Genomic DNA, 17105 nt, shown 5'->3' with positions numbered 1-17105 from the left:
AAGGTAAGGTCTCCTATTTTTTTTTTTTTTATAAGTACATAGACCTGTTTATTTCTACAATGTTTTATATCAGTTTACAGCTTGAACATTTAGCTATTTTTTGACATAATCACCATTTCTGTCTATGCATTTTTGTAGACGCTGTGGCAGTTTTTGTATGCCCATGTCATACCAGCTACTATGCTGTTCAGAAAGTTATGAAGCTTTTCTTTCACCTCGTTGTCGGAGCTGAATCGCTGGGAACACAATTAAAGCGAGACTGTGAAAAATCTCAAACGGGCAATTCAGAACCAGAGAAGAGGAATCTTGAGCAAGGTCGTGCACATTCTCCACGACAATGCTTGTCCAAACATCGCTTGGCAAACTGTTACTCTCCTGCAACAGTTTCAGTGGAACATAATCACCCACCCACCCTATAGTCCTGACCGAGCGAGGTGGCGCGGTGGTTAGACACTGGACTCGCATTCGGGATGACGACTGTTCAATCCCGCGTCCAGCCATCCTGATTTAGGTTTTCCGTGATTTCCCTAAATCGCTCCAGGCAAATGCCGGGATGGTTCCTTTCAAAGGGCACGGCCGACTTCCTTCCCTAATCCGATGAGACCGATGACCTCGCTGTCTGGTCTCCTTCCCCAAAAACAACAACAACAACCCTATAGTCCTGACTTGGCACCCAGTGACTATTGCCTGTTCCCTAGGTTACAAGAACATTTTGACCGGAAAGTGATTCAGCTCTGACGACGAGGTGAAAGAAGAGGTTCGTGACTTTCTGAACAGCATGGCGGCGAGTTGGTGTGACATGGGCATACAAAAACTGCCACAGCGTCTACAAAAATGCATCAACAGAAATGGTGATTATGTCAAAAAATAGCTAAATGTTCACGCTGTAAACTGATGTAAACCATTGTAGAAATAAACAGGTCTATGTACTTATATAAAAAAAGGAGACCTTACTTTTGGGATTACCCTCAAACAGTGTGTGGGAAAATTGAACACTTACATCTTCCTGTGCGAGCTCTGATTTCACGTATTTTATTATAATGATCATTTTTCCTTATGTAGATGGTGCCAAAAAACTATTTCTGTATTTAGAGGAGAAAGTTCATTTAAATTTCATGGAAAGACCTTGCTGAAATGAAAAATGGCCTGGTTATAACGATTGCCACCCCCCACATTGCATATAATATCCATGATATTCTCTCTTTATCTCATAAGAATATGAAATGAGCTGCCCTTCTCTGAACTAGGTCTCTACTCAATTGTATCTGATAAAAATTCCACAGTGTGCAGCAATACTCCAGAAGAGAACAGGCAAGCATACTGTAGATGTCTCTTTAGTAGACTAGTTCATCACCTATGTTTTCTGCCATTGAAATTCAGTCTTCAGTTCGCTTCTCCCACTACACTGTCTACATGTCAGCACTGAAAATTTTATGCACCAATTCTCACCCATGTGATATATTAACCACAGCACGTTTCGAAAGTGCGTTATTGCACTATAGAGTGCTATGAAACAAGGAAATGAATCAATACATCAAAATACTACAGATACTGACAACTATGTACATATTGTCTTGTAGTATAACATACCTTAAAGCTTCTATGCCATTATGAACTATCAAAAGTAAAACATCAATACTGAGGATAACCAGCTCAAGGTTTTCCATGTTTGCAGAATTTAGCAATAAATATCCTGGCCATTTCTCCGGCACATTTTTTAATGCCAGCTATAAAGCTCCCATTACATGTCTCTGTCTTTTCTTATGGCACAGAGTCTCTTCAAACAACTTCCTTAGTATGTGTAGCATACATTCCTGGAGATGTATGTGCCATGCACCTCAACTGCATTTTCATTATGTAACACAGATCTTCTCCACATTTGTCACATACTGGGATACTTACATGTGCACCCATATAAGGCTTCTAACAGAAACAGTACATCTAATTACAGATTCCAGAACCTTTCTTAGTGACCAATCCACAAGTGAAATAATTTCAGAGTAATTGTTAATTTTATTTTGAGTTTCCTTAAATTTCAGATGGCAACTAACTCCTTTATTAAAATTTTAAGAGAAAGAATACTGTTATAAACATTCCCAAAAATACGGAGGAACTAAAATCAATCAGATTTTGGTTGTTGCCATATAGAGAAAAGCTGATAACTTGTTCAAAATGATGGCCATTATCAAAAGATGAATGTTTGAAATGTCTTCTTCCTACTACTACTACTACTACTACTACTACTACTACTAACAGTAATGACCTTTCTTGATGCATGGAACTCAGGCAGAATGTAAAACCTCCGTCAGTAAAAGATGTGTCAATTTCCCTAGGCCACAGCAAGTACTTTCCAGCCTCTGCAGCTCCTCTTGGTGGGCAATGGTGCTATTTTTCAGGTCAGAAACTCATTGAGGTGGAATGACACTAAACTATAAAAACTCCGAACTCAGATACCCACACCCCTCACCATTTGCTCGAATCCTAACCAAAAGCCTCCACGAGACAACACTAACACGATTGCACTTTGCTGTCGGCACGAACCGCATCACAGCTTCTCACATTTTGCCTGCCAATTACTTTAAGCATGGTGTAGAGATGTCACCATTTTTATTTGGTGCGCACTGGTGCGCACTACTGCACCACACTTCGGTTGAACACCGTCAGCTCTGACAGCGTGGTAAGAAATCACTATGACCACGTGCCTTGTCATCTGTGATTTCAAAGGCTCCGCAAACTTACTACTAACACGACAGAATGAATTCGCGCACTCTCTCCCGAGCACAGTACTACCGTTGATCCGGTTTACACAACTTCGTATTTTTTATGCAGATACTATTAGCCTCATGTTAAGGGCTGTCAACATACAGTTTATTTCTCTATATTGCTAAACCGTCAGTATAGATGCTCTCAGCTCATGGATCTGACTATTATCAAAAGATATCTAACTGTTAATCATTTATCTGTTTTTAAATTTGAGTTTTAACTCCTCTCCACCTCCCTCCGACTCTTAATTGATCAAGGACCCAGAGCAAGTAGATATAAACTGTCCACAATCAAGAACAAGGGGAAGTTAAGTTAAATCACAGCAGCATGTTAATTTTGACACCCCCTCTCCTCCCCCAACCCTGTAGACCATGTCTATAAAAACTACCAATTGGAGATGGTCATTAATTATGGGACGATTATAAAATTTCAGTCATAATTACGAGGGCAGTTCAGAAAGTAACTATCATTCGAACAACGTGCTAGTATTTGTACACGGAGTGCTGCCGTTGTCCCACCGTTTACTTTTTATAACTTCAAAACTCAAATGCTGCAGTAAAAAATCCCACAAAATGCGTAGTGTGATAAGATTTCTTTCAGTGCAAAACATTTCAGCAGCAGATATTCACCATCAATTGTGTACTGTACACAGTCCAAATTTTACGAGTGAAAGTGTTGTGCGGCAATGGATCCAAGTTTTTTAAAAAGTGGTACAACAAATATCCTTGTTGAAAAGAGCAGTGCCCTGTTATGATTACTACTAGATTTCTGAACTTATAGCACAATAGCAAATTTTATTCAGAACAAAAAATGCAATAATGATCCAATATTTTGAATGTAATATATTTTCCATAAATATAAAAACATACTTGCAGATATTTAAAAGCTTTTTAAAAACAATATTATGGAAAGAACAGTTGCTGGTCACCATATAGCGGAGATGTTAAGTCGCAGATAGGCACAATGAGAAGGATGTCTCACAATAAGCTTTTGGCCAACAAGGCTTTTGTGAAAAATTGTGCACCCGCACATGCACGCACACACTCTGGCGGCTAAAGCCAAACTAGCCTACGAACAGCAGAGCACGATGGGAGAGGCAACCGGGTGGGGGTAAGGAAGAGGCTGGGGTGGGCAGAGAGAGTAAGGGTGGGGAACAACATACCTCCTCCCACCAGTGGCTATTCCAGTCCAGTTACAAACATCACCTATCCCATCAAAGGCAGGGATACCTGTGAAACCAGTCATGTGATCTACAAGCTAAACTGCAACCACTGTGCTGCATTCTAAGTGGTCGTGACAACCGACAAGCTGTCGGTCTGCACGACTGGCCACCGACAAACTGTGGCAAGAAAGAATTGGACCACCCTGTTGCTGAACACCCTGCCCAACACAACGTTCTTCATTTCAATGACTGCTTCACAGCCAGTGCCATGTGGATCCTTCCCCCCAACGCCAGCTTTTCTGAACTTTGCAGGTGGGAACACTACTTGCAATATATCCTATGTCCCCATAACCATCCTGGCCTCAACCTTTCTTAGCCATTGTCTTTAACCCATCCAAACCCTTTCCTGTTTCCATTCCAGCACTACACAGCCCTCTAGTAGTCCTCGAACGCACACACTCTTTTTACTTCTCTCGTTTTCTGCTACCCTCCCCCCCCTCTCCACCTACCCTCCTGACTGCACCTAGCTGCCTTACCCCCTCTTCTCACCTCATCCTTGCACATGCACTGCTGTCTGGCTTCAGCTGCCAGACACTCTCTCTGTGTGTGTGTGTGTGTGTGAGAGAGAGAGAGAGAGAGAGAGAGAGAGAGAGAGAGAGAGAGAGAGAGAGAGAGAGAGAGAGAGAGAGAGAGAGAGTTGCGTTTGCGTGCGCACGCGTGTTGTCGATCTTTGATAAAGGCCTCGTTAGTCGAAAGCTTACTGTGTAACAGTCATCTTGCTGTGCCTATCTGCGATTCAGCATCTCCACTATACGGTGAGTAGCAACTATCCTTTTCGCAATATTGTTACATTCCATCCTGCATTTTCCAAGGCATTTAGAAAGTCAGATTTCAACACTGTATTACGGGTAAGGATTTTGTGTTATTTTTTTTCTTCTCTGTCATTCACTTTAACAACAAGAAACGATGATGAACTCTGACAAGACATGTCACATATGAATGTGTGAGATGGTTGTATAGTGTGGGTAAAAAAAATTTAACGTATGGGGGAAAAGGAAAAAAAATACTCTGGCCTAACTACACTAAACTTTGAGCACCTGTTACCTTCGGAACATCTAACTATTAAACATGCAGCAGTCAAGGCTTACCCAGTGTGGGAGACACATATGCAGTGATCACAGGCTGCCAGCGACAACTCCAGGAACTTGTTGGTGATAACAGCAGACGTATCGGCAAAGCCAAACAGTGAGTGGTCTGTGAACACCGACTGCAAACAATGAAAATGTCACATTCACCAGGTTGTAGGATTTTTGAGTGCATATTTAGCTGTAAAATATTTAACACACTTATTAGACAATGAATTGGAAAAACAATTTTTTTTACATTGCTGCAAAATAACTATTACACTCGCGGCTGTTCATTAACTGAGCGTGCAGTGAAAAAGGAATCAGAGAAATTTATGACAAAGTAAGCATACGAATAATACACTCGCAAGATATTTATCGTAGGTAATGCGGTGCAAATGTTACGGAATGACAGAAAATGTGAGACAATAATACCTTTTAAATGGTTGTACGAAGTGCACATACCAAGAGCTGACTAGGTAATGTAGCCTTATACTGACACTACAGCTCAAATAAAATACCTCTGTGACTGATGGACTGCAGTAGCAATCATAGTGGTACGCAGAGTGAACATATGGCACTCTAAAAATGAAGACTTGGTGGCCTTTTATAACTCTTCTAATCGATAATGCACACATTTTAATGGATGGGTAATGCATATTAAAAGAGTATACCTGTTTCTGTCAGCGAAAATTTCACGTCAAATTGTCTCGACTAGTTTTGAAACCACAAAATCGTCATAAGAAAATTTTAGGAATGAGAAAATATTAAGATTTTTTCATGACTAAGGCTTTCGCTGCTGGTCTTGTTGAGATTCTGAAGCCAGCACCATTATGTAGCTGGAGGAACAACTACAAAAAGAAAAAAAAGCACTTCATTTTTTGCAAGCAGCAGTAGCCCGAAGGTTGCTGCCTGGGATTTTTCCTCAGTGGGAGGACAGGAATGGGGTGCACTTGGACTTGTGAGGCCAACTGAGGAGCTACTCGACTGAGCAGTAGCTGCTAAGAGGTCAGGAAAGCTGACAGCAGCTGGGAGAAGTGTGCTTATCCCGCGTCCCTCCGAACTGCATCCAAATGACACCATCAGCAGCTGATGACGTGGCATTTGATTGGTCCCAATTGGCCCAGTACACAGAGCTTTGCTTTATAAACCCCCCCCCCCCCCCCCCAAGATGGTGTAGACTGTTTATCACTTGTATTCCTGCTGCTTTATCTTTTGCAAGTCTCACTAAACTCACACAAAGAATGTAATTTGCTACAATTTTCCAACCAAAGATGATGTTTATGAAATACCCAGCGAAGTGACAAATATGGAAAACTCTGACACTGAAAACTATCTGATAAGATGCCTTGTGTTAGCCCTACGGTAGAGTGAGTGAGCAACAACAGAAAAAAATATAGGTTTTCAGGTTTTATGATCATTCTCTCAGGCTGCTTGGTAATGCTGAAAGTTGTGAAACACTCTCTGCTAGTTATATAAGCTAACAGCACTATGCCGTATCAGTCTAAAAGTGTCACAAAAGCAAGCAAGTATGAGTATAACAGAAAATACCTGACAACTGACAAATAAGTCGCGCGCATGCGCACCCCCCCCCCCCCCCCCCCAACACACACACACAAAAAACTTTTTGCACCTTACCTCACACTATACTTTCCTATTTCCAAATACTATGTTAGTAACAGATGTGTGTGGAAGAACTAGACTGAAAGGGCCAGAACTAGTTAGCCCTACAGTCTGATCACTGTGCGTTGGTTACTGAAAGTATAGACCGCATTCACTCTTGAGCGACAACCACAAAACCCCTCTTACTTAAAACACTAAAGCACCATTGGTACACATTCCTCACACTGCACTCCTTAATCTACAATGTCATAGACAGTGCAGTAACAACTGGTAACAATTTTCTCCAATGAATCTCTCTCCAATTTGGAACCCAAGACTTTTCAAATACATGTGAGAGACTACAGAAGTAAGTCCATACTACATTAATGCCTAAAATACATATGTGCAGAACAAATGACTAGCACAGGCAATCACAGTTGCTCCAAATCACAAATCGTGTTACCAGAATTTCCTGCCAAGGAAAAGAGTATTAAGTCAGATGAACAGCAATTTCAGAACTTGTGTAAATCGACATACTGGCCAGAGGAAAAGAATGACTAGCACTCCTATAGCCCACATTAAATGTGTGTGTGTGCGCATTAGCAAACAAGCAAAGCTGCATTTACATTGTACCTGTCTCTTGCATTGCGTGCTGTAGTTGATAACTGCGCAACAAATGATGCGAGGTGAACATGATGAATTGAAAGTGGAATTGTCAGTTTGAACCCAACCTTGGCCTCTGGATTTGTTATAGGTAACTTACCACAATTGACATTATCTTCCAAACACTGCAGTGCACATTTAGAAAATCAGGATTACATGTAGACCACTATTACCACAGGCCTATGTCCTGCAGTCTGTCATTCGCCATGTGTTGCCTTACAGTGTGCATCTCTATGCAGATGTGAAATTAAAAAAAAAAAAAAAAAAAAAAAAAAAAAAAAGGTAAAGCAATGGAACACTTAATATTTGAGATAGCTAATAACGCTATCCGGACCTATCTACAGCTAACATACGGAACAGCACACTGTATAACGGAGTCAGAGAAAACACCATGTACTACAATTTAGCAGGAACATTATACTGAATGCACATCTGTTGTTCAGTCTTATGATCACAGAGTGTCACACCAAGAAAAAGATCAAATGATTCGAAAATTACCAGTATTCGTTTATTGCTTAAGAAGTGCTCGAAGTCGCTCGCATGATGATTTTTATACAACTGAGATGATCTTATAGTTTATCAAACCATTTCTAAACAAGTGCAGCGAACTTCTCACGCGTTAACTATTATACTGACTGATAAAATGCAATTCAGAGAGTGCTTTTGTTCAGGATGAAACTTCTTTAGTGAAGAATTCGGATACGAAAGTCTGCCGACACCGTAAATGCACTTTAGTCCTACCACAAGGTGCACGAATAATATGAAGACATGCTTATCAACTACATCTTTTTCCTGCAGCGGGCATGGTATTATGTTGCCGCTAAATGAAATTGTAAATCCCAAAATACATTACCAAACAAAAAACGTTACACAGGGATTTTGAAAAATATTAAAAAAGTTTCACAATTTTCCTATTTGGCTTTAAGAGCAGCACATATGAACATCACAGCAAACGTCTAAAAGACATTAGTTTAAATACCCTCACAGTAACAGTAATATTTTACCTTTTCAAGACGAGCTATAATGAGTCCACTGCTCTACTGCCATCTAAAATTACTTTTAACTTTCTAAAAATAAAACATTTCATTTAGTATAAGTCTCCAATTCGCAATGGCATGAAAACGCATATTTTCAGTGCACGCAAGCGTAAGCACGAAAAACTTATGATTCTTCACATATGTTGAAATCCAATATGGCTACGCTAGCTTGATGTGTGCGCTCGATATGCCTCAACAACCAATCACAGCCGAGTACATGACGTCATCACGGAAGATTAAAAGGATTTTAATTAATGCGGCTACCATCCGGCCCGCCTTCTCCCACGAGGGAGGTGATTTAAAGGTATTAACAACAATAAAAAAAACTTCACAACGCTCCCATTCCAGCCGTAATGAGATTTCACAAACAACCACGAAAAGCATGAGAATGGGATATGGCCGCACCCAAGATTATCCTAGCCTTGCTCGTCCATCGCGTTGTGTGTCGTTACTGTCGTACTGTAAAACTTTTAACAGTACAACTGAACAGGTCCCAGGGATTCCAAGACATCGATGTTTTAATTTCGAGTTTGTAGTCGCATAACAAATGACGAAAGAATATTTTTCCTTTGATGTAGACCTAATTACAAATTTTCATTTTTTTCTTTTACCTGTATTCTGAAACCTTGCTTCTTGCCCAATCTCATGATTCTACTTCAACAGAGGTATCCTGTACGTTTTAATGAGTGAGTTTACGAGTGTCAAAATACGTGACAGTTTGGAAAAGCCAGAAAGATAAACGGACGGACAACAAAGTGATCTTTAAAGGTTCAGTTCGTACCGATTGGGGTACAGAACTCTAAAATACGGTCTAGGTAAACGGCTAAACATAGCGCAACAAATTATATAGTAGGCCCTACACGAAAGAAATGATTTTTATGTGCCAATGAAAAAAAACCTCTTTTCTTTCGGCAAAGATCACACAATTTGGCCGGTATTACACTATCAAATTTCTTTGACAAAGATTTGATCAAATATTCGTCAAATATATTTCAGAAAGATCTTTGACGTGGCGCTAAAAAGGAGTATATGCTCTCATCATATTTTTCGTCAAAGTTAAAGATTGCTGACAACAACTTGTTATTAACCGCAGCAGTCGCATGTACTACTATTGCGCTGTGTGCACATGCGGAAGAGAAGCGAGGGGATAAAAAGGAAACGTACCTGGGTGAAGCCGTAGACGACACGATAAAATCATTCAACAGAACTTATTACGTGAGCTTATAGTGTAGGACGTCTAGCCGTACATCAGTTACTTAAGAATGGATGAGCATACATTTCTGTATGTGCTAAGTGAAGTGTATCCTCATGTCACAAAGTACAGTAATCACTTAAGAACTGTTGTATTTGCAGAAGACATGCTCACTGTAACACTCCGATTCCTTGCTACAGGAGAGAGTTAGGTTATGTTAGGTCAGGTCTCCATTCTTCTTAATCTATTTTTGTATTCAGGGTGCCTCACGTTTAAAGTGCCTCATCAGCTTCATACATCGCTACCAATTTTGTAGTTTTCGGTACACAAAATTTTTATAAAAACACTACAGATGACAGAACGCTGCAGCAACACTAGCGCTCCACGTGGTAATGGGTCACATTGCAGTGAACAGAAGACAAGCGACTTCTTTGATCAAATCTACAGCGAGGCCCTAAATTTGGCCAAATTTATTTGACGACAGACGAGATTTGACAAAGTTGCCTATTACACCATCAAATTTCTTTCACAACGATATTTGATAGTGTAATGCCTACCAGCTTAAAGCATATGGGGGGACGAGACTCCGCATGCAACAGTGGAACACATTTGAAATTCCACGGCAGTTAACGTGTTACTGTGTCTCATCTAACAAGACAGTTAACTGCTCCTTTCTTGGCATGGGACGTAGATATAAATTACTTTCCTAAGATGGTATGTAGATAATATCACCTACCTCGACATGCTGCAATGTGGCTCATGCCGCAACTTGAAAAGGATGGCAGGGAGTTAATCTTTTAACAAAATGGCGCCCCTCCACATCTTGAAATTATGTAAAAGATTACACGAAAGAGGCGTTGCCACTTCGCTGGATACGCCTTGTTGCAGCTGCTGACATGGCGCAAAGTAGCCAATAGAATGCTGCAAGCTGCATCGCTATAGATCGAGCGGTTACGAGCCGCCAGCTGCACGGGGCGGGGGCATCCGCTAGCCTACGTACTCGACTGCATGTCTGTTGTCTGGACTCCAGTTATGCAAATAAAAAGATACCACGACCGGTATCCGCTGACTCTTCACCAAATCCATCTCTGCCTCCCTCTTCTCTATCACTGTTCCTTTCTTTCTTTCTTTGTAACACAAGAATCTCGTAGCCATGAACACTTACATCACAGTCACTTCATACACTATTTGGAGAATTATTTCACATTTCAGTACTATAACAGAAAAAATATAAGACCTGAATGAAATTTTCACTATGACGCGGGGTGTATGCGGATACAAAACTTCCTGGCAGATTAAAACTGTGTGTCGGATAGAGACTCGAAATTAAAAAACCTCTGCTTTCCGCGGGCAACTCACGACTGAGACCTGTCTTCCAGCATATACGGCAGGCTACGGTGAACGATGCGCAGTGACCAATTTTCGTCCGAAGCGCAAGACGAGTTCATTTGCACATTCGCGAGGGCACTGTCCTGTCCTCCGCCTTTCGGCCGGTCGGCGATGCCAGAAACAAGGCACAAGCCCTGTGGTCTTTCTCACACGATTTTACAAAAAAACTACGCGATAGAAAAAGTTCATTTTTGCTTCACTTGTAGCTTTATATGTCGGGTTAATTATGATGCGCTCATCATTTCGTTAATGGTCATACTTATTGATATATTTATGAGGAAATGGCAACTTCCTCTTAATGTTCAGAAATATAAAATTGTACACTACACAAAAAGAAAAAAACCTATGACTATAATACAGGGTTATTACAAATGATTGAAGCTATTTCACAGCTCTACAATAACTTTATTATGCGAGATATTTTCACAATGCTTTGCGCACACACACATACAAAAACTCAAAAAGTTTTTTTAGGCATTCACAAATGTTCGATATGTGCCCCTTTAGCGATTCGGCAGACATCAAGCCGATAATCAAGTTCCTCCCACACTCGGCGCAGCATGTCCCCATCAATGAGTTCTAAAGCATCGTTGGTGCGAGCTGGCAGTTCTGGCACGTTTCTTGGTAGAGGAGGTTTAAACACTGAATCTTTCACATAACCCCACAGAAAGAAATCGCATGGGGTTAAGTCGGGAGAGCGTGGAGGCCATGACACGAATTGCTGATCATGATCTCCACCACGACCGATCCATCGGTTTTCCAATCTCCTGTTTAAGAAATGCCGAACATCGTGATGGAAGTGCGGTGGAGCACCATCCTGTCGAAAGATGAAGTCGGCGCTGTCGGTCTCCAGCTGTGGCATGAGCCAATTTTCCAGCATGTCCAGATACACGTGTCCTGTAACCTTTCTTTCACAGAAGAAAAAGGGGCCGTAAACTTTAAACCGTGAGATTGCACAAAACACGTTAACTTTTGGTGAATTGCGAATTTGCTGCACGAATGCGTGAGGATTCTCTACCGCCCAGATTCGCACATTGTGTGTGTTCACTTCACCATTAAGAAAAAATGTTGCTTCATCACTGAAAACAAGTTTCGCACTGAATGCAGCCTCTTCCACGAGCTGTTGCAACCGCGCCGAAAATTCAAAGCGTTTGACTTTGTCATCGGGTGACAGGGCTTGTAGCAATTGTAAACGGTAAGGCTTCTGCTTTAGCCTTTTCCGTAAGATTTTCCAAACCGTCGGCTGTGGTACGTTTAGCTCCCTGCTTGCTTTATTCGTCGACTTCCGCGGGCTACGCGTGAAACTTGCCCGCACGCGTTAACCGTTTCTTCGCTCACTGCAGGCCGACCCGTTGATTTCCCCTTACAGAGGCATCCAGAAGCTTTAAACTGCGCATACCATCGCCGAATGGAGTTGGCAGTTGGTGGATCTTTGTTGAACTTCGTCCTGAAGTGTCGTTGCACTGTTATGACTGTCTGATGTGAGTGCATTTCAAGCACGACATACGCTTTCTCGGCTCCTGTCGCCATTTTGTCTCACTGCGCTCTCGAGCTCTCTGGCGGCTTCAGCCGAACGAAACTTTGAGTTTTTCTACGTATCTGTAGTGTGTCGTGACCATATGTCAATGAATGGAGCTACAGTGAATTTATGAAATAGCTTCAATCATTTGTAATAGCCCTGTATCAGTGAGTCACTGTTGGGGTCGGCCAACTCATACAAGTGAAATGGAATGATCACAAAGGTTTAACCATGTGTAAAACAGGTGGTAGACTTCAGTTTATTGGTAGAATACTGGGGAAGTGCAATTAGTCTTTTAAGTAGGCTGTTTAGGTTCTTATATTGGTAACGCCGCCACCACGTAGCGCTCTCTGTATGAAAATCACTGGCTGTGCTGTGTGTAGTCTGTGGCTAGTTTGCATTGTTGGCTGCCATTGTAGTGTTGGGCAGCGGCAGCTGGACGTGAACAGCGCGTAACGTTGCGCAGTTGGAGGTGAGCCGCCAGCAGTGGTGGATGTGGGGAGAGAGATGGCGGAGTTTTGAAATTTGTAACACTGGATGTCATGAACTACTATATATATTATGACTGTTAAGGTAAATACATTGTTTGTTCTCTATTAACATCTTTCAATTGCTAACTATGCCTATCAGTAGTTAGTGCCTTCTGTAGTTTGAATCTTTTCTTTAGCTGGCAGTAGTGGCGCTCGCTGTATTGCAGTAGCTTGAGTAACGAAGATTTTTGTGAGGTAAGTGATTTGTGAAAGGTACAGGTTAATGTTAGTGCCATTCCTCTGTAGGGATTTCTGAAAGTCAGATTGCATTGCGCTAAAAAAAATATTGTGTGTCAGTTTAAGCACAGTCATGTATAATTTTTCAAAAGGGGACGTTTCAGTCTACAAAAGAGATTTCTTTCAAATCGTTCGTGCAACCTGTTCTAGAATATTGCTCAAGTGTGTGGGACCCGTACCAGATAGGATAACAGGGAAGGGCAGCAAGAATGGCCACAGGTTTGTTTAATCCGTAGGAGAGAGTCACAGAGACACTGAAGGAAATGAACTGGCACACTCTCCAAGACAGATGTGAACTATATGATCCATCTAGGGATATACTACAATCCCCTATATGTCGCTCACATAGAGATTAAGAGAATAAGATTCGAATAATTACTGCATGCACTGAGGCATTCAAACAACCATTCTTCACGAGATACATTCGTGAATGGAACAGGAAGAAACCCCAATAACTGGTAAGAGTGGGACATACCCTTTGCCATGCCGAGTATAGATGTAGATAGTGTAAGAATTGGTACAGCATATACAATAATGTACTTCTTAGCGATGTTGTGTGGCCTATTGGATGGTATGTGTAAGAAATGTACATGCAATGTGCAACACGTAGAAGTACGCTACGGCGCGAAATTCGAAAAGTTTGCAATGAAAAATGGTAGTTTTTTTTGCATTTGGTGCATATTACATAATATGTTGCTACATATCAAATTTAGCTAACATATTGAATTTTTCTTTAGACCTCAGTGGAGTTCTATCTGTCAGCAACAGACGGCAACACTTATGTCTAAGCTTTTACAGTTGAGGGTTAGCCCGTTTTTCCGCGCACGTCTTCAACTCGCATTGCTCAACGCATTCTGAACGTGGCATTCGACAGTCTGATCTGTTGTGGAACATGCTACTTTTCGATTTTAACTTGTGGGAGAAACGGTGGACAGTATATTAAATAAGTTTTGCGCCAGTCTCACGACAATTACAGATCGAAGTCATTTTGTTTTTTATGCAGTCTTTGGACCCAGGACAATTAAGAACCGATGTCATTTTTTATGCTGTTTTTAGCCGCAGGAAACTGAAAACATTTTTACCGTCCAATATGGTAAACCTTGCCGTTGTGAATGTGGTGACCTAACAGTGCCACAACTGTTGACTGCCTAACTTGCGCAATCGCGATGTATTGATTTCTTTTTTTCTTTGTTCCATGAAGTTTCCCCCTGCGTCAAGAAGATGCTGCTCAGGTTTGACGTCATTCTAAGCAGTGGTTCTCTTTCTACAGCGTTTTCAAGCCGGAACTTTGATTATGGACACCCTATATTTACTTCCGTCATTTTAAGGTCCGGGAAATCAGATGTAAATAAAACATTCACAAGACACCAATCTGTCTTTATGCAATGTGCCGTAGCGTCAAATAATTCACCTAATTTGACAATCAGTCCACATATTAACAGTGGCAACAAATACTTTAGTAATAACTTCTGTAATATTATCCTTTTAAACAGCATCAGCCTATTTTTTCCCTCGTCTACTTATAGCAGAAGGATGTGACATTACATCTGAAATAACTTCTCCGTAATTAACTCTTGACAGTTCTTTCAAACCCTTACCAGAAAAAGCATTGAGAGGTCTCATAGCTTTAACATACATTGCAACACACTTTGCTGTTGTATTATTTTTTTACACACTTCAAAAGTTTTGCATCACCCTGGTTCCCAGAGCTCCTGAAGATAGACGTTGACTGTGGATATTGCATCACAGACGCAGCCCCTTTGACTGTTCAAGAGATGTCACTAAACCCGCCCACAGATATAAACAAACATGCATGAGCAAGATGTATTAGACGGAGAGGGTGCACACAGTGTGGGATGTGTGCTGCTAATGTATACAACCAACAGAAATTTATCAAAACTTGTCTGTTTTTGGATCTTCGCATTTCTCTGGCTACCTGTCCCCATGTAGGATCAGTGGCCTCTACGGCCACCGGACTTGACGCCCTGCTATTTCTACATGTGAGGTTACATGTACAGAACCTCTAAGACTTGCAATATCGCACCGCAGAATTTTCTTATCGCCACTCCTGATATACTGAGCCGGATATGGGCAGAATTGGTCTACCGGTAAGATGTGTGCTGTGTGGCGAAGGGTGGACACAGAGAATATTATTTTATAATCACTGTAAAACGACAGACTTACACATACATGTTGTATATCTATACCGATTTTTCAATGTTTCACAGCCTTTACAATTACCTACATAAATTGAAAAAGGAGAAAATTTTACTGCCTCAAACATAGGTTTCAACTCGTGTAATCACGAAAATTTCGTCATTTGTTAGTGGGAAAACTTGTCAGTAGGGAAAAAAGTATGATTATTTCGCAATATTCCACACGTACCTTGCCCGATGTGTGTATGAAATTCACACAGGGACACATACTCTTCGATAGAAAACCACACGTATTTACTCAGTAGCGATATAACTCCTAAATTAGACAGGTTATCGCTTTACGTCTCTTGGCACAATACTGCTATTGCCGGCGCGGTAGCTCAGCGTGTTCGGTCAGAGACCCGGTTGGCCTCTGTAATAAAAAACTGAGTGGAAGTATCAACCACAGAGCTTGAACAGGATGTCTTGCGACGTCCGCAACGACCAAACACAACGATCAATAACGAAAAATTGCAAAAATAAAAAATAAAAAAATTGTGGCACCCTACTATTGGCCGCATAAAAAGTAATTTTTTAACACGTATTCGAATCTTGTCGCGCCAATCAGTCACACCTATCACATAAATATCAGTATGAAGAAAGAATCTCCAATAGATGCCGATTTGTAGAAAGTTTCGTCGTGAAACAAAATTGATTACATTCTAGCAGATAGAGATGGGGGGAGAAAGTAACATGTGAAGGTAATTCCGAGTGTGAGTGCAGATGGAGACCATACATTACTGGTGGGCCAATGGAAAAAATCAGTGTGTGAAAAATATAAAACAGAAGAAAGTGATGAGGATACGGGATTGGAAACTGAAGGAGAGTGAAAATGCTGAGAGGTATAGAGAATTAATCACACAAAAATTTCCAAAAGACGTTTTCTGCGATGTGGAAAAGGAATAGAATTTATTCACAGGTACTTTAGTCGAAGTAGGCCAAAAAGTATGTGGTAGAACTTCTGGAAAGAAAAAAAGTAAGACAGACAAGTTGGTTGGATGATACCACAATTCAAGCATTAGAAGAAAAAAAATGTAGCATGGAGAAAGTGGTGGAAAACTAAAAATGACAAGGACGATAAGAGATTATATATATATATGAGAGAGAGAGAGAGAGAGAGAGAGAGAGAGAGAGAGAGAGAGAGAAGTGCAAAGAAATAGTGGAAACAAAGAAAAAGGCATGGGCAAGAGTTTGCAAAAAAAGAAAAACTTGAAGATGGGAAGAGCAATAAGAAAATTATATTTCAACAAAAGTTCAGTCTTGATCACAACACTTATGTCTCAATAACATAGGTGACCGGTTTCGGTTATATTTATATAAAAGCTATGTATGAAAAATATGCTATACAACATATAAAATTTTTTTATTAAATTGGAATTGATTATTATAAAAACTATTAGATTGATGAGTTCTAAATATTTAATCAGCGGTCTCATCAGTTATTCAGACATACATAATGCGGAACGTACTCTTGTTTTTCCTTTAATGTGTTTCAATTCCCCATCGGGGCGGGCTGGCAGCAGCATAGGCGCTGCTCTTCAGCCGAAAGACAGTACAAAACAATAGAAGACATTAAAAACAGCAAAGGAGAGACTAAGGTGAACATATATATATAAAAAAAGGGGGGAACAGCATGGAAGACAAAACAAAACAAAACGGGGTGACTGTAAAATGGAGATAATAAAAAACTGT

At 40.8% G+C, this 17105-nt stretch overlaps 1 protein-coding gene across 1 annotated transcript in view; it reads right to left on the bottom strand.

The window, feature by feature from the left end:
• The window catches only part of LOC126108952 (phosphatidylinositol N-acetylglucosaminyltransferase subunit A), a 107487-nt gene that overhangs the window by 20431 nt on the left and 69951 nt on the right, over positions 1 to 17105 (bottom strand). Inside the window, exon 4 of the mRNA XM_049914335.1 lies at positions 5074 to 5192. Within this exon, the coding sequence (XP_049770292.1) occupies positions 5074 to 5192 (119 nt within the window). The remainder of the gene's footprint in view (positions 1 to 5073; positions 5193 to 17105) is intronic.

The sequence above is a fragment of the Schistocerca cancellata genome, chromosome 11 (assembly GCF_023864275.1).
Source record: "Schistocerca cancellata isolate TAMUIC-IGC-003103 chromosome 11, iqSchCanc2.1, whole genome shotgun sequence".
Taxonomy (NCBI): domain Eukaryota; kingdom Metazoa; phylum Arthropoda; class Insecta; order Orthoptera; family Acrididae; genus Schistocerca; species Schistocerca cancellata.
The sequence above is the reverse complement of the archived record's forward strand: the minus strand, read 5'-3'. Positions and strand labels throughout refer to the sequence as shown.